Source organism: Pinus tabuliformis, chromosome 8 (genome assembly GCF_031772625.1).
Source record: "Pinus tabuliformis cultivar Carrire ecotype Pingquan chromosome 8, CPIR1, whole genome shotgun sequence".
NCBI lineage: Eukaryota > Viridiplantae > Streptophyta > Pinopsida > Pinales > Pinaceae > Pinus > Pinus tabuliformis.
The window spans coordinates 1,069,892,630-1,069,912,233 of NC_142294.1; the positions used below are offsets into that span (position 1 = coordinate 1,069,892,630).

General features: G+C 37.2%; 1 protein-coding gene across 3 annotated transcripts in view; it reads left to right on the top strand.

The window, feature by feature from the left end:
* The window catches only part of LOC149239028 (uncharacterized), a 50,975-nt gene that overhangs the window by 13,493 nt on the left and 17,878 nt on the right, over nt 1-19,604 (top strand). Inside the window, exons 2-3 of one of the 3 annotated variants that reach the window (XM_089373294.1) lie at nt 4,475-4,554; nt 4,910-5,471. The exons of 1 other annotated variant lie outside the window; for it this stretch is intronic. In XM_089373294.1, coding sequence (XP_089229420.1) covers nt 4,475-4,554; nt 4,910-5,003 — 174 coding nt within the window. In that variant the 3' untranslated portion in view covers nt 5,004-5,471. Of the gene's footprint in view, nt 1-4,474; nt 4,555-4,909; nt 5,472-19,604 lie in introns of those variants that run through there. One more of the 3 variants, XM_089373295.1, reaches the window with a different exon arrangement.

A 19,604-nucleotide genomic window follows, 5' to 3' on the forward strand; every position in this document is an offset into this window, starting at 1 on the left:
GCTACATGAATGAGATGATAGGCTAGCCTAATAATCAAGCCTGAGATCAAATTGGCTCCGATTCAAAAGATAGGTGAAACAAAGTTTAAATGCAGTGTGGCCAAATGCTGAGATCAAATTGGCTCCGATTCTAATGAATTGAATAGTTTATTTAGTGTAAAAATATTCAATATAGAAAGGGACAATAAACTGAAATCAATAAAGGACAAATATATTTAGAATAATGAAATAAGCTACATGAATGAGATGATATGAGTACAAAGTTATGTGATGGTATGTTCTGATCTGTATGTTTTTTTCCTCTCTTAAATATCTTTATGAGAAATATATAGGTAGACACCGCTGAAAGTTATTACAATAAATATTCATCACTGATTCATCAGGTCACATGCAAAATTGAATTAAGTGGGAAAGTTAAACCATGTTTTTGCCAATTACTCAGTTGATTACTATTCATTATTATTGACCAGCCATATTTCTTGATTAGGTCATGTTTTTCTTTTTCTTTTTATTTTTTATTTTTTATTTTTTATGTGTGGTTTACAGATACCGGAGATCAGTGGCCACTATGTTTACAGATACAAAAACTAACCGAGTGGATCCACACAAAGGATCACTTCTCGCTGGTTTATTAGCAAAGCTTAACTCAAGGGCATCGAGGAAAAATGACCCATGAACTCAGATTAACAAGATGCTTTAACGATGGGAACTTGACCAATTGAACCAATCCTTGAGCTGTCATGTCTTTTAATTAAAATGTGTTATGTTCACTAATTTTTTTAAAACAATAATCAAGAATTTAGTTAGGATGGGTTATGTCACTTTTTTTTTTTTTTTTTAATAATCAAGAGTTTCCATTATTTTAAAAGCACTGAGTGTATTAAAAGTACTGAGTGTGATTACAGCATAATTGTATATAGCATAGTAAGAGCACATAAACATGGTCAAAATACATAACATTCAGAGACATTTTGCATTACCCATTTGGAGGCTGATCCTTCCTGCTGTTCTGGTTATATCCGGCAACATGCTTGACTCATTCAGCCTCTGTATCATTTCTTCCAACTGAGATCTGATGTAACCCAATTCAACTTCCAATCTCTGAATCATTTCTTCCAATTGAGATCTGATGTAGCTCAATTCATCTTCCAACTGAGATCTGATGTAACCTAATTCATATTCCAATCTCTGAATCACTTCTTCCAATTGAGATCTCATGTAACCCGATTCATCTTCCAATTTCTGAAATCTGAGCTGAGTGGTTATAGGATGTTGTCTATGAGCATTGACATATCCTGGTGAACTGATAGAAGTCCAGCCTCCAAATTTTGTCCGTGCCCTCTCTGTGATGGTTTTGGTGAAATCCAACGCCAAGGAAAATTCCAGTCCTGGAGGGATGTCAAAAGGGGACCCATATTCCAATTTACAACAGCTGATGCAACACAACCCCCTGGGTTGAAGAGGAGTCCCTTCTCAGGGTTCTAATACATCACATAGCCAGAGCGCCCTGAGCTAATACTGTGAACAGGGCCAGGATCAATCCCACTCCATTAGCGATTGCTGACTGTGCGTAATTATTATTATTATATATATATATATATATATATTCACATCAGATCCTTAATGTGTCAAAACTGGGTTGGCAAAGTCATGAAAATCCTTGCACCCCTCGTAACCAAATTCTTCTTCCAGAACTTGGGTCCTATCCAAGGGATTAATGAATTCAATAATAAAAAAACTTAGTAGTGTGACTCCCCAGAGATTTGTTATTGAATTTACAAATCAAATCCTTTCCTGGAAATAATCTACATCCTCTTGAACAAAAGCTAGATCCAGATTCCAAAGATACAACAGGGTTTGAGTGAGCTTGTTAACATAAATGAGGGCTTATCAGGTGGCTTTGCAGCCATCAATTCATGAAAGGATGGGGCTGGGAGGGAGTGACCTGCAGAGGTCGATGCCACTATCTGATCACAACAGGAGAACTGAGTCCAACAAGCTGAACCAACTGTGAGCATGATGGTGAGATTGCCCCAACAGGCCAACATTCATTTACAAAATGATTTGCAATCGATGTAATGCTAGCAAGCAGAGCTGTGATCTGGGCTAAAAGAGAAACCCAAAAAACTACTGAGTTGCAGACAGAGTTGCAAGCATAAGGGGAAGGGAAGATCTGTAGATTGTCAAACTAGAGAGGGCTAGGATTTCCCAAATCCTGTAAGTAGGGAGACTCTGGTAGCTAGTGAAAACTCTAGCTGTGCAGCACCACAGCTCCATCTAGTGAGCCATAAATTACATTTGAAGTTCCTCTTTAAAATCATCTCACAGTAAAAATGAATCAACGAGCATGAAGAACATCCTTTGTGAAGTTGGCCAATGATGATTAAAATTAGCCTATAATGATGAAAAACACCTTATTAGCCTATAATGATAAAAAACACCTTCTGACTCCTTCCATCGTCGAGTCAATTTGTAGATTTGCATGATTCTTTGTGCTTAGGTTTTTTCTTTTTTCCCAACCAGTGGTATCCACAATTTATCCCAGCTGTATCCTTGCTTTGCCATGCCCTTAGACGATATATGGCTGAATCTGGGCCATATCGATATTGTATATGGGACTATACAAGGATATATCTATCGACTGAAGGCAAATTTCTGTGTTTCTATTTTTCATATTTTGTCTTTCCAAAATACAGGATAATCTTGGCCTGATTCAACCAAGTATACTAAGTCTAGAGTTCATCGGTTCTCTGTGCGATTCAGCAGGTGATGAATCTTGACCGATAGTTGGCCGTTTTCACCTTATCGCCTATGGGCTAAGCACCTAAATAAGGCTACACACCTAGTAGAAGTCTAATTTGATATGGTTGGTGCATCACTTAATTTGTGCCTCTGCAGCGATGTTTGTTAATGATAAAAATGACCAAACCAATGGAATTTTTCCTATTCTTGAAAGTTGCCCACTACTAACTGTTGAAGTAAACTGCATCAATTAACCAAATTATATTATAAGGGTTTACAGCGTCCAGATGATATATTGTACCCAAATGCATCAGCCACTGGAAAGTGGTGTTGGTCTCTCCTTGAAATGTCTAACTTTTCTGGTAGGCACAGGTAGGAAAATTCCTAAAAAGTGCTTTGGACGTTAATGTAAATAGGAGGCATTGTGTTTTAGATGGTCAATGGTTTATCAATATCGACAAAATATATCTAAGAGGCACAAGTGACCATTGCATCATCTTTAGTGGTAGTGAAGGATCTGTCTGCGGATATGTAAGTGATTTGGACAGAAAAAGATCTACTACAGGTTATGTCTTTACTCTTGCAGGTGGAGCAATTAGTTGGATGTCAAAGCTTTAAGAAACAGTTGCATTGTCCACTACCGAAACAGAATATATAGCTGCTTCAGATGCCAGTAAAGAAGCAATTTGGTTAAAGGGTCTGCTCAATGAGATTGGAAGGATGCAGGAGAAAGTGAATGTACTTTGTGACAGTCAAAGTGCTATTCACTTGGCTACAAATCCTGCTTATCACAAGAGAACCAAGCACATTGATGTAAGGTATCATTTTTTGAGACATGTGACCGATGGTGGAAAAGTAGCTCTTCAAAAGGTCCATACGCGAGAGAATCGTGCAGACAGTTACAATAGAGAAGCTGCGATGGTGCTTAGCTTCTCTTGGCTCGCAGAAGAGATGACGAATGGGTGTGGGCAAGGGATTAGGAAAATTGTTGTCAAGGTGGAGTTTGTTGGAAGTAAATTTGGGTAAAATGTAACAAGTTAGTTTTATATGTGCCTCCTCAGTTGCATAACTGATTCAGTGTAAAACTAACTTGTTACATTTTACCCAAATTTACATAATTAGTTGTCAAACTTCCAACAAATGAGTCAGCGTTGTTCATTATTTCATGGATGTGTACTACTCATTTTCTCTACTTTTGCTTGATATGTTCATGTCCGCAAATGCACATTAGATAAACACATTGAGGCGCGTTCGAGATTTGATTTGCATCTCTCGCCGACATGTAGCATTATGGTCGAGATTAAATGTTTTTGTCAGGAGAAAGCCATGGATTATTTTTCTTACAGCCACGGATTCACAAGACCTCTGTGTAAGATACGCAGCGTGTCTAGAGCCGTTGGTAATGTGATCGGTAGTGCTGACAACTGCAATCATGGTACAACTGTCTCGAAGTTCAGCTTCAGAGAGTTTCCTGTAGCACATCCTCCGAGGCATATTACATGTCTCATTCATAGAGAACTGCTTTACCTCTGGAAGATGTTGGGCCCACTGTCTGCTGCCAACATTTCCTGTAACGCAATTGCATACAAGGATAAAAACAGTACATTTAAATAATTTGTCGATGCCATTTGTGTGACGATAGTACCCCTTGTGTGCGATGCCTAGTTATTAGGCAACTTTGTTGCAAACTTATAAATCAAAGAAACTGTCTCAGTGGGTGGCTTTTGTGCAGGTTTATATGACATTCGAGGAACCTGATTCTGGAGTAACAATCGTGAAGCTGAAACAAACAGATGTACCTGAAGAGGATCGGTATGTTCTGTAAATACTTTTGAGCCGCTGGATAGATTTGATAACATTACACATGACTAGGGAAAAATAAATGCTGAATCCTGCCCGGAATCACAATTTATCCTGCCGAGAGTTCTCACATCCATGGGGAACCAGGTCTTATACCTTGTCTGGGTCATCACAAGATGCTCCACTTCCAGGACTTGAAAACCTGCTCATTTAGATCCCGTCCGAAGAATGTTGTAAATAGGCACTGAATACTTTTGGCCAGTTAGAATGAAAGCATTGGAAGGGTATTCTTTTCCGAATGTTGTCCAATGCTGTTGATTTCTATACATCTTAGTTTTTAACTAGTTTTCCCTCTGTATCATGACAGGTATGGCAATGCCACTGTTGTCGAGAACACCGAGAGAGGTTGGAAAGAACTTATTTTCCATAAGATCCGAGCAGTATTTGGTTATGGAATGTAATGGCTCTCATGTTTCTTTCCCTCTCTATACAAGCCATCTCCGTCGGTGCAGTCTAGTCTGCCATACAAGTTTGGCAGACAGTATTCTTTTGTTGAAGGCTTTGGCGGGTCTGCATATGTCAACAGTGTGTTGCAGTGCTCGTGTATCTATTTTTGAAATACAAAAATATTGAAGTTATAGTATGTATCAGCTGCCTATAATGGGACAATTGTTTTGGGTCCCGATCAATTTCAATAGAAGGAATGTTGGTACTTATAATGATTGATGGCCTGCTTTTTATGCTTCTGGTGGTCAGATTGTTAAATCAAATTGTCCTTTAATGTAGCTTCTATTTAGAATATAGGTGTGGTTTTCTGGACTCTGAAAACATATTATTTAGTGGGAAGCTGTATCATGTGAATATGTAGAACATTGCACTTAACTGCTAGGAGCAATTTCCATATGGTATTCACATTAATTTCCATAGTATTCGCATTATGTATCCAAGATGGTAAGGAGCAGTTTCGGATCCGAAGATAATCATCCCGACTGGTTATTTATTAACTGGATTTGTGTAGAGTCACATTTCAGTTCCGATGCTCGTTTGAAGCTTGTGAAATGACAAAATACAAACATTTGGCATCTTAAGTGTGTCATACAATTTTATTTATTTATTTAACTCTAGGTCACTGTTGTCCTAATATTCTATCGTTAAATAAGTCAAAACAAAATTTATATAAAATACATTTTATATTAAAACTTAAAATTAAATTTATGGGCATTGTATCAATAATATTTGGCATTCTAAGTGCGTCACTTGAACTTTTTTCTATTTCAAGTCACTGTTGTTATAGTATTCTATCGTTAAACAAACATTGCATGGCAGTGTTTGCTGTTCAAGTGGAAATTAATTATGTTTTTAGAAAAATGCAAATTAATATATGAGGTGGAAAACTGCATTTTTTCTTTCAATGTTACTAGTCAAAAAATGTATATAGCTATAATGTATAAAGACATTTTTTTCGTTTGTAGGCTAATGCTAATGATTTTCATTAATAAAAAAAATGTTTACATATGATGCAACAGACCGAAATGGCATCCTGGAGACTTTTCCTCCTAATGCACACCTCAATACCATCCCAATATGACCGAAATGGCATCCTCGAGACTTTTCCTCCTAATGCACACCTCAATACCATCCCAATCATATTGGTATTACACATTTGGAAACTAAAACCCCAATCGCAATTATTAATCAAAGATGGTAAAATTAAAATTTCTAAACACGTGACGCTAAAGACAAACGATGAAGCATAGAGACAACACACCATCTCTACAAAATGAATCTTCATCGTACTTATGCTCAAAACACACCATGACCAACTGAAATCGTGTGCCACCCTTGCGGAAAGAAATATAAGTAGGCAAAGACCTGGAGAGAGCTCGCACCTTACATGTAAACCATTGATAACTATCATTTGAGGGATAACAAAATATAAAGAACCAACTAGGGACCATAGATGATCTAAAAACACCACATAACCAGTCCTGGTAAGAGACATGAATAAGGAATAATCTGAGTTTATGATGGCCCCACAAGTAGCCAAAACATATAAAGTTCCACCAACCATGAACACTGTGGAAGACTATCAGATTCAACCATGAAGAAAACTTCAAAAGTGACTAAAAAAGCTAGAGACAGAAATCCATATAACCCAAAATTTTCAAACTGCAAATATGAGCTCCTACTCTGAAGAAAGCACAATGAAATCAACAATGTTATGTTATGAAGGACGAGGATGATCAACCAAAGGATTAGTAAGCCCTTCAGATTTTAGAGTTAGAAATAATGTAGCTTTCAATGTCATCCAAACAATAATAGATATTTCAAGTCATGCATTTCATCTCTTGGCAAAGAGTGAATGCAATAAATGCAATGTTCTTTTTCTTAAATTTCTAGGATCTGAAAGACATTGAAAGCTATTGCCTGCTACTTGTGAGTCAGAGAAATAGGGACGTCGGCGAATTCCTTCTCTTCTAGCTGTTGAATTTCCTGGCGAACTTTAGGAGGGACACAATGAAAATATGATGCAATGGACTCGCAAGTAAATAGAGGATGACAGACTCCAAAAGAGCTCGCTCTACCTCTACAACTAGCCATACGTTGACGTGGAGGCATAATGATTGGAATGAGAGGATAAAGACCACAAATTGAATGAAACCATAGTGTTAAGTTATGAAGGACTAGGAGGATCAACCAAAGGATCAGTAAGCCCTCCAGATTTAGAGTTAGAAATAATGTAGCTTTCCACACGGTGTAAACGTGCATTAATATCATCCAAACAAAAATAGATATTTCTAATCATGCGCTTGATATTCTCTTGGCAAAGAGTGAATGCAAGAAATGCAATTTTCTTTTTCTTAAATTTCTAGGATATGAAAGACATTGAAAGCCATTGCCTCCCACTTTTTGAGTTAGAGAAATAGGGACGAAGGCAAATTCCTTCTCTTCTAGCTGTTGAATTTTTTGGCGAACTTCAGGAGGGACACGATCAAAATATGATGCAATGGACTCTCAAGCAAACAGATGACGACAAACTCCAAAAGAGCTCGCTCCTCCTCTACGACTAGCCATGTGTTGTTGTGGAGGCATAGCGATTGGAATGAGAGGACAAAGACCACAAATTGAATGAAACCCAACACCCATTGAACAATGCAAATGCTTAACAATTGAATTTTTGAGGACTTGTGAGGAACAAAAGACAATCATCCCCCCATCGCCAACAACTTGATATACATTGAAGCAGGATTAGACAAAAAAACCCCACTAGGCACCACAAAGATAGATTCCCAACAAACACAGATCACTAGATCTGAGACAATAATCTTGTGAATCCCCACCAAAAAAAAAAGACCACTGGCACTGAGATAAAACAACACTAATATGACACAAAGACAGAAATTTAAGATAAATTGAAGAAACCCCATTCCCACCACGAAACTAAACAAAAGGGATTAGAACCAAGAAAGGAATAAAGAGCCCAAGTTTGATATAAACTCCACTGAAACAAAGTATAGCAGCCCAAATTACAACCAAGTTAATAAATTCCTTGAATATCAACATCCATTAACCAAAATAGAGCAGGATTAAGAAATATTTGCGAATTCGGGGTCTTAGAGCGCTAAATTCGAAAGGACAACCAACAATTCAAAGGACCACTTGATGAGGAGTGTAGGAAAATATCAAAGAATATTTGCCCAACGTTAACATGAGTATGCTTGTAATCACAAACCAAAAGTGAATGCCTCCACCCAAACTCCAAATAATCCCTACTACCAATAATAGGTTTAAAATCATGAACTAGGACTGACCGCCTCCACCTTGACTCCAAACAATATTCTAATATACTGTAGGAGCAATGAAACACCATAAAAAATTTAGCCATAGAAACTTAACCAAAGAGCACCACAATTGGTGGGGTGAAGGTATACCCTCACCACCACTAGATTGCACGATACATTGTGGACACCCTCTACCATCTACCATGCATTTATAGCGAGTTGATGCCATTGAGTATTGATATAAAACCAGTGCCACACCATAACCAAATCAAGCCAAGTGTAATGCTGCATGTTTTCCAAACGATGACATAAAAACATTCTCTAGGATCGCAACCCCATTAGAGAATGTATAAAGACACTTTAATAAGTCATAAGTGATGTTATTTATTTTCTTATTATTATTATTTCAATTTCAATGTGACTAGTCTTTAGCTGATCTTCATCAAAATAATTGATTGACATGGTTTATTTAAATGTGTTTATATGTTGAGAGATAGAATATCGATTAAAAATATGTGGTAACAATTAATTGTTTGTTGTTTAGGATTATATTGGTGCATTGTTGAATTCAACCATTTTACTGTTTTCTTGTCTATGTTCAACAATGTTGACAATGCTCTTAGGGGAATTTGAAATAAAGCTTTGTTGCTTGTCTAAAATCATATCATCCATTGAATAATATGACAAGGCATAATGTTATATAATAAATAACCATCATATCATCCATTGAATAATATGACAAGGTATAATGTTATATAATAAATAACCATTTGAAATATTGTAGCACTAGGTTTCAAATTAAAATGAAGATGTAATTAGTTGGATGTAGGTGTACCTGAGTGTTGGGATTTTCACTGTTAAGTGCTGATAAATACTCATCTTCCATGCTTCCAATGTTTAATTAAAATTGGATCATACCTCTAGTAGATACAGTAACATCCCTTAGATAAAAAAGATCAATGTGTGATGCACCTAATTAATTATTTATAACAAATCAATTTGAATGATCAAACCATGTTAAGTGCTAATAAATACTCATCTTCCATGCTTCCAATGTTTAATTAAAATTGGATCATACCTCTAAGAAATACAATAACGTTCCTTGATAAAAAATATCAATGTGTGATGCACCTAATTAATTATTTATAACAAATCAATTTGAATGATCAAACCATAAGAACAAATTGAACATAAATCTTCTACAAGTGGAGTCATCTCTCACGAATAAATCAAGCTTTGCATACATGACATATTGGCAATTCCAAAGTGCATGTCTTAGTTAATTTATTGGAAGAGATATACAACCAAAAATCTAAAAGTAGTTGAAATATTTGGTTGGTAGGCTTATATAATAATTTTTTAAAAACAAAACATTGCAATTGGGTGGAATAAAATTTTCAGATCAACCATATAGTTATAGTTTGGACTCTGGAAACTAAATTTATTACACATGGATATCGTGGATATGGATTCTTATGGAAATGACCAAACCCAAATGTTGGCAATGAAAATGTTTATACTGACCCAATCATATAATGTGAATAGTTTTGATTCAAGAATATTAAAAATTGCATTGGCAACTTTTGGGAATTAATTTAAGATACAATGACACTTTGAAGTTAAAATGCAAGCAATAACTTAACTAAAAATACAAATGTTGAAATGCACCGCAATAATAATGAGTTGAAGTAGCTGTAGTTTTGAAATGAGTTTTAGTAGTCTTTGTTGAGCTGAGAAACTCTTTCTATAGCCCAGTATGAGGGTGATGTGTAATTTCTTCAGTGCTCAATGTGGAGTTGACACGTGCCCCTTTTAGAATAAAAATAAAATATTCTTTAAATTAAAAATTAATGTCCATTATAATTAAATTAAAAATTAAATATACATATTTGATTGGTTTTACTTAAAGATATTATAAAACATAGTTTCACACTTTAACTCCACTCGTTTTTATTGATTGTTGATATTACAACCTAGAGATATGCTTGAAATATTTCTTTTTTTTTCTAAGTATGCTTAATCTATTATATACAAAAAGAGAGTACTGTTACGTCGATTGAACAAAGAAAGCCATCATGCCTGAGAGGTAGGCCGTTTGAGCATGCCTACGTCAAAAACTGGGGATTTGAATGTGATATCCTGCGCAGGGGAATCAGAGAGATACAAACAACAGACACTAGACAATAATCCCGACACAACAGAAACTAGACAATAGACCCGACACAAGAACATAAAGAAAGCTTGACAGACAGTGCCAGAAAGAACCTTTCCTCCTTTCCACTAGGCTTCAAAAAACTGATGAACAGCTGAAACACAAGTTTACTCGTCGGGTGGCTCCTCCACAATCCTGCACCATACCTCTTCCGGTTCCTTCCTGTCCGGCTGAGCATGAGCAACTGGCACTATGTTGATGGCGCTGGTTGGCTGAGAAGTCCCGTGTTGCATATCAGTAGAAGGCCGCGGAGAGTTGAGATTTTGATCTTCCTCTGAGTGAGGTATAGGGGCACTAGGCTCGCCCTCATCTTGGGCTAATTCTAAGAAGAGAACAGAGACATGAGCCGTAATCCGCGTGCGATTGAGAGCAATTGAACGAGAATATAGCTGAGCCAAAGGACGGTGAATTGGAGTCGTCTGGAGAGTTTGGGTCTAGGTATTGACTTGGTCTCAGAATGCTCTCTGTTCCCAGAGGAGGAGGAGCTTGCCTCATGGAGCCAGACCCAGCAGAAGGGCGCGAAGGGTTGCCGCGGCCGGAGCCTCTGCGGCTAAGCATGCGCTGGCGGGGTCTCGGCATAGCGGCCAGAAAAGCACGAACAAAAATGTTGAAATCTCCTTCAGAGGAAGTTCCACAACCAGCAATGAGAATTCCACGAACACCACAGGGGATGACGCCAACAGATGAGGGGAAATTACGCACTGTGAGACCTGCCTTAGGCGCAATCCGAAGACAGCAACCGGAGCATGACCCCCCCCAAGCCCAATCTGTATCAAAACTCTGAATCGTTCCAAACAGATTGAAACACATTAGCATGTTGCTAAAGCTGAAGCTATTAAATATGCGAGTGCCACCCCCTCGGTTCTCACCCGCCATTACTATAGCAATCAAGATCGTTGCAGGCAGAAATCCTCCAGTGCAGGCGTAACTGGACAACGATTTAATGCCGAGACCAAACAAACAAACAACCGTAATGTTAACCACCTGCGAGTTCATATCCACCCACCTGATATTCTGTCCGGCGAGCATGCTGGACAGGTGCCTTCTATGCTGCGCCTTCCCCCGTCCCATCATGGTTAATGCTTTTATAGATCACCCGCATTCGGGGATATGCCTGAAATATTTCACTTTCACTATTAGTTATAAATAAAATATTTCTATTTCCATATGAAATAACATGATTTATATCAACTTTTAAAATTCCTTTAAATAATTAAAGTAAAAAATAAATAAAATTGATATTATTTATGTTTTCATATTTCAATTGAATCTGTAAATAAACCATTTTAATATCCATGTTAACTAATTTATTTTAATATCAATTTTAGAAAAAACAAAAAACATTTATGTGTATTTGTTAACTGCAATAAAATATTTCAATGTGCGAATAGAAGTAATTGAAAGTATTATTGAAATGCATTTAAAGATATATTAATAGAAAAAAACTTTAATATGGATAATGAATCACTCTTCATGTTAACTAACTAAATTATTTCAATGTAAACCATTCACATATTATATATGGTTTATAATAATAATAACAACTAGAACAACAAAAAAGTAATTGAAAAATTAGATTCTTATTGTTATAGTATTTCAAGTATCATTATTTTACATTTTTGACCTTTTTATTAAGGGTTAATTTTGAATGGAACAAAACTTTGTTGGAATTGCATGTTCAAGCTATTTTATTCCATGTATTCAAGGGATTTTTAAAGGGTTGAATCCGTTTATGCATTTAAAAATGCAAATTAAAAGACATAAAATTAATATATATATATATATATATATATATATATATATATAGAGAGAGAGAGAGAGAGAGAGAGAGCCATTTTAACCATCATCTATCAAGTCCCTAGAGGGATGTAATATTTGGAAGTTTTGCACTATAAAAATGGTTTGCCCCTCAAGAGATTTGATTCCTCTCGGCTCTTGTTAGATCTGTGGCTGTTAGATCCGCGGTTAAGATATATCTATATTGATAATAAAATTGCATTAAGTAAGTTAGAAAATCGTAAGTTTCAACATCTTAAATTGTAACAATAAAGTTCCAAAATAAAAAAATAGTAGTGAGTCACAACTTGAAATAATAACGAGTTTCAGTAAAACTTATTAACTATGTCGAATGATAGTGTGGGAGGGAGTGTGTTGATAGTATAAAATTCTTATAATATAAGCATTTGTGACCAACTGTGTTTGTGCATGCATGGAACCAACTGTGCTTGTGCATGCATGGAAATCGTTTATTGCTAAAAATACAATGAATTTCACACGTAGACTAAATTTATGTCTTAGGGAATCCAATGCATAACTTCACCAAATATATCTATTTCTAACAACTTCAACCCAAATTAATCACTGAACTTCTAAATGTATAAATAATCGATCTCCTTACTTTTGTAATCAAGGTCTATTTTGTTCTCTAAATCAATCAACATTGGTACATGTTTTGTGGAGTTTGAAGTTGAAGTCGAAATGATACAATATAAAAATAACAAAAAGGTTTGCTTACTGTTCAGAATTATGCAATATCTAGGAATAAAAGGTAAGGTGATTTAGGAATGAGATATTATCAGTTAGAGTGTTGTAATAGGGGACATGCTTTTCCTTTGATGGTGAAATTTTAAAATTTTGAACTAGTGTTGATCTTATACTTCAGGATTAAGATGGATGTTGGCACTTTTAAATTGAATATATATATATGCAATACTAATTCTTTAATTTCAAAAAATAAAGTTTTATAGGTGGTTAATTGGACATTCAACTTCAATCTACATCAGTAGAAAGGTCACGTGTAACAAAAAATATCATCACTATGAATGCCGAGTTTCCTGGTCCATTGCTCCATGTTAAGATTGAAGACACTCTTATGATCAAAGTGTACATAATGTCCAATATAATGCTACAACTCATTGGCATGTCTAAATCTCAAAGTGGAATCATAGCAATAATGCGATAGTAATTTAGTCATAGTAAATATCATAGCCAATTTCTTGTGTATATGTATTTGTATTTGCATATAAGTTTTTAAAAAGAAACAGTTATATTTCTATTAATCAATGTGGAATCTGGCCAAAACCATTACATTTAGAAGCAACAAAGTTTCCACAACCCTTCATAAGTGGTCTGACCAAAGTCTATGATTAAGCATAGATGTCCTCTCCAGATTTTTTACATCATTCTCCTTGTAGTCTCACCAAAAAACTCCATTTATACTTACATACCTACATAACATAATATTACTAATGCTAAAAACTTAACTATGTAGTTCTCTCCACGCCGTTTTGCTCGAATTATTCCATGATAGTCATTTCCTCTTCCTCTTGCTGACTTGTGTTCACATCTCCTTGCCGCTCATGCTCTTGTTGTGTCTCCAGATGGTTAGAAGGCTGCGGAGGGAGAGATCCTCCCTCACCTAATGCAAAATCCTGGTCACCACTCTTACCAATACTAAAGAATTATTTTAACATCGAGACAACTGCATTCTCCACCTTAACTTCATAATTTTCCACTTTGAAGTCAAGGTTTTCCATCTTGGATAAAATTACCTCCACTGCTGCCTGCACATTCTCAACATCTCACCTCAAGCCATCTAATTTCCCAAAAACCAAGGTGAAATGAGAGTGGGCTTCAAAGATTATTTTCCCTCCTATCTTGGATATCATATTCTTAATTTCCTGCTTGAATGCTCGATTAATTTCGCTTGAGCAGCTTCCAACACCATTGCCTGACGAGGAGACCATTTCTTCAGCACAACGAGAATGAATGGAAAGCCACAGTGCTTGCATCTTGCACAACCATATTCTTATAGCCAATATTAGCTCCAAAATGACGGCAGGGGAAGTCCATTCAATTTTAATGCTACTCGATTTCATTGCACACCTGCTACCATATTGTAATTCATTGCTTCTTGATCTAGATTATGAACCCACATGATCGATCTGAGGCATTCCTTCTCGATCACAAAAATAACTACTCCTCTTGCCTGCCTTAAATCTTGAACTACAACATCCCACATGTCCACATGCCTATCATTAATCCTCAATATTATCCATTTGTTGGATGGAGATACTGTCATACTATCGGGACATCTATCGCAAAGCAGATGTACCATCTCATATCTATAGCATTTAATTAACCTGTTAAGCAGATTATCCTCATCCTTCCTCAATTCGCCTTGCTCTAGGTTGACGCCCATATTGGCTTAGACATCCACTAAAGCATTATTCTCCCTCTTTCATATGATAGAAATCTAGAATCTCAAATTTATCCATAATCAAATTGGTTCTTTGCATAGTTGGTGTTAAATTGAACTCCTTGTTATGTTTTAATTTGGTACATTTTTGAATGGTTATAAGAGTCTCCAAATAGACTTAATTGAAGAATTCCTTCAGGGGTTATCAACTTGAGCCCTTTCCATAGTCCTAGTTCTCCACATGATTATTTGAGGCTAATCCCAGTCCCCACACAAAATTTTCCTACTTTTCCAGTTGGGAGATAGGTAACCCCTCCCGCTCTTGCCTCCCCTAGATTCCCTTTCGAAGCACCATAAAAAGGAGTAGATATCGGCCCAACAAATTTCTCCACTCAAACTATTCTTTTGGCATACTAATGATATATGACATCTTCCTTTGACCATAAATTAGGGACCCTTTTACGTCAAGGGGTATTTTGACATTAAGACATTTTTTATTTATTTATTATTATTTTTTTTTTGCTTTCGAGAGATTGGCCAAATCATCAGGATCGAAACCTCTCGATGATACCGCTTCAAATGGAATTTGAGAGTATTTCAACGCTATAGATGAAACACTAAGCTTTATTTCCTTGAAAATAACGGTGTTTCTTGTGAGTCAAACTACCCAACATATATATTTCGGTATAGCAGCCCAAAAAATTGGAGATGATTAAAGAGGGGCCATGGTTCCACGGTGGGTGCAAACTCCAGTTTTCAAACATTCCGACCAATTTGAAGGAATATAATGAATTTGACTTATTGGGAGCAACACTGATCTCCATACTTCTGTAGTGAAGGGACAATGAAAAAACATATGGAAGATATCTTATTCTGCATTTTTCCATAGCACACACCATGATGGTCCCTGTATCTGCCTTCTTAAAAAAAAAATCTCTGCTGTTAATATTTTTCCGAGAACCAACTCCCAGCAGAAGGTATTTATTTTTGGAATACTAGCCTTGTTCCAAATCCTAATCCATATGCTAGAGGCTTGTGGGTGTGCCCCAAGATTGGATTCGTTTTTGGATTTTTTTGATAACCGCTTCCCAATCCTCCCTAGAGGATGGCCCCAAGGATATTGGGAGACTGAGATAAAGGAAATCTCTCCAACTTTTGGCTAGAGGGAACCCTAGTATGCAGGAATTTTCAAGCAAAGTGTTTTATGAACTGTTCCAGCCTAATATCAGAGTTTTCTTCTTATTCACCATACCTCTGGAAACCCTCAAATAACTATCCAGGACCTCTTTAAATATAGTTGCAATAATTCTAGAAGCCCCACCAAGGAGGAGTGTTTCATCGATAAACTACAAATGGTTAATCTCTTTTACATTCTTAGCTATTCTGAGCCCTGGAAGTTAGCCATGCTCCCTAGCTGCTTCTAGTCTTCTACTGAGGCTTTCCGCCATGATGATATATAAAAGGGGGGATAAGGGACAGCCTTGTCTTAATCCTCGAGAAGCCACAAAGAAGGGGGTTGGACGCCCATTAATCAATGGGGCGATCTAGGTACTACCAATGCAAACTTTTATCCATTGAATAAATTCTTGACCAAAAATAATTATTCGAGAACAAAAATAAGAAAGGAATATTTTACCCGATCAAATGCATTTTCCATATCCAACTTGATAGCCATTCCTTCATGTCCCGCTTTCTTACTGGAGTGGACTGCTTCTTGTACCATGATGATGTTATCCATTATGTTCTTGTACTGCATGAATCCTCCCCAATTCTCCTAGATAAAATAGGGGAGAAAGGGCTTCAAATGATTGGCTATGATTTTGGTTTGAATCTTGTAAGACACATTGTAAAGGGATACAGGTTGGAATGTGAAAAAATTCATAGGATTTGATTCCTTTGGAATTAAAGCTAGGAAAGAGGAATTTGTACCCCCTCCCAATTTTTTATTCTCATAGGAATAATTTAACATTTTTAGGAGATCAAATTTGATTAGGGGGGAAAATTCACAATAAAAGAAGATAGGAAATCCATCTGGCGTAGGGGCTTTGTCCGGATGAAGGGATCTAATAACCACCAATGTCTCTTCCTCAACAATCGGCTTCATCAAATTTAAATTTGCATAATGGGAGATTATTGACGACATGTACCTGAGGAACTCTCCTGCCTGATCCAAAGACGTTTTCTCTTTAGAGTATAATTCTTTGAAGTGATGATACACTTCTTTCTTAATTTCTTCAAAATCTGCATTTTTTTTATTTTCCTTGTGGCACAATTTTTTGAACCCGATTCCTCACGTCCCTTGCCTTCGCTTACTTGTGAAAAAAATAAGCGTTTAGGTCCCCTTCCTTTAGCTAGAGACTTATAGATTTGAGCCACCATAGTGCTTCCTCATGTCAATTAGTAAAGAAAATATCCCTGGTCAAATCTCTTTCCTTCCATAGGCGCCAATCTTCGATCGACGAATTTTCTGTCAATTTGTAATAATTTTTCAACTGTTCAATAAGTTCTTTCCTCTTTTGCCTCGATGGATCAAATGATTCCTTCAACCATTTTATAAGAACCCATTTAACATTGCAAATTTTGGATTCCCAAATGAAAGATGGAGAGCCCTAGACCGAGATTTTCCACGCCTAGTAATAAGATCCCACACTCCTTAAATCCATGCTACATTAAATTGAAACAGAATTGGCTCATAATTTTCCGATTTATCTAATTGTAAGGTAATTGGGAAATGATTCGAGGCGCCATTGGATTTAACTACAGACCAACATTCAATGCTTTTGAGAAGCCAAATACTATGGAGAAGAAATTGATCCAATCGAACTGCAATGTGAGCATCCCTTGCTCGCCTATTTTTCCAGGTGTATTTACCTACCTTCAGGGCCACATCAATTAGATCCCAATCCGAAATCAAATCTTCCATACGATCGATGAAAGGATCTCAGACCAGAGATCCCCCTCTTTTTTCGGAGGCACTACAAATAGTGTTGAATTCGCCTCTAATTATGCAGTTTTGAATCCTGCCCCGCCTTCGAATCTACTCTACTGAGTCCCAAAATTCCGCCTTTATTCCATACAACACAGGTTCATACACATTAATCACAGTAATGTTTCACCATTTTCTTTGTCATCTAGAACTGCCATAATCCAAAAATGATGCTTTACACTATCTACCAAAGAGAAATGAGAAGGGGACTAAAAGGTGTAGAGACCTCCATAGGCTCCCCGAGCTTGTTGGACAACTCCTTCAATTTCTTTCCAGAAAGAACCAAATATTTTATGGACCTTCTGTTCCTCCATTTTTGTCTCTTGCAGAAAAAGAATCCAAGGGGATTCTTGCTTTATCATGTCTTTTATATAGCTAGGGACTTTGTAGGGCTCCCTAAACCCTTAATATTCCAGGATAATATGATCATTTAATATGGGGGTTTGAGGCGTCCCTCCATCCTTTCCATTCTTGGTTTTATTCCTTTTATTTTTTAATATTCTGAGATTACAGGCTAGTTTCCCAGTTTCTTGTTCTGTTCAGCTTCCTTTTCTCTCAGGGTTTGATGTTTCAACCTTCCCCCTTTCTGATAGCTCTCAGTCTCTTGACTACTTCCTGCATCTGCCCAAACAAGATTTTGAGCCATATGCCTTGTAAGAACCCCCGTTATTTCCTTCGCTATGATAGTATGGCTTTGTTGTTGGATAGGTGTTTTCATGTTTGGCGATAGATCCTTATCTTGAGAGATTGTCACTACCTTTGAGCCTTCCTTTGGGGGAGTAATCCTTCATTTCTCCTTCCCCCAGATCCTTTGAATCATCCTCACTTTGACCATTCTCTTTGTCTCCTTCCGGCCTGGACTCATTCTCAACTAGTTCCTTTAGGTTTTCCAATGTGCTATATCCGATACAACCACCCTCCAATTTTTTTTCTTAACTTCGTTTTGGAGCCTCCCTACCAACCTGTCACAACAGCATGTCTTGTCTTGTCAAGTACACAAGCTTCAATTATTTTCTTGTAGAATGACAGCCTGTCCATCAAAGCTTGTTGCATTCCCCTCACAGGCTGTTTCACCGGACTTAGTCTAGCTACAGGCTGAGAAGCTCCCTCAAGAAATTGCCCAATTATGGAGGGAAACCAACCTTCCCTCCAGAATTTACGCAATTCTGTCTGGCAGCCTACTGGGCTCCAGAATTGCGCAAATTTTCCTATCACTATTCACTGAGAAATTTGCGCAACTCCTCCCAGTAGGGCTGCTTAGCCCAGAAATTGCGCAATTCTGGGCAGCAATCACCTGCTCTGCCCAGAAATTGCGTAATCCCCTTGGGAAGCCAGCCCAGCTCCCTCCTAGAAATGCGCATTTTTTCCTCCTAGCTGAGCAACTGTTGCATTTGCAGTTGAGTTGACGATTCCCTCCGGGACTGAGCAAAACTGATTTGCATGTATGGGCTTCTCCTCCCAAGCCAACATGCAAAGACATCCCTTGTTTCAGGGATCTATTTTTAGCAGTTAGAGGTTACATGCAAGGATCATTTTAGAAACCTCCCACAAAGTGTTTCTTTCCCTAGATTTGTGGCATGCACCTCGCAACCTCGATTTTATCGAAACTCATCAACGAGATGCTGCAGAGCTCATTCCTCAGATCGATCTTGCAGTTTTGACATCCCACATTGCATCTAGGAGTTGTCGGTACATTTAGATCAACGATTTTGGGGTAAGCCCGCTTTTCATGTCTCGCGCTGCGTTTCTGGCTCTTTTTGTGTTTCGCTTCGTATGAATGTTGTGTGCTTGATTTCAGTGACTACTTTCTGTCGTTGTGATACATACTAGCTTGTACTGGCACCGTTTCAGTTTTCATTAACATCTCACTGATGTTGCATGCAT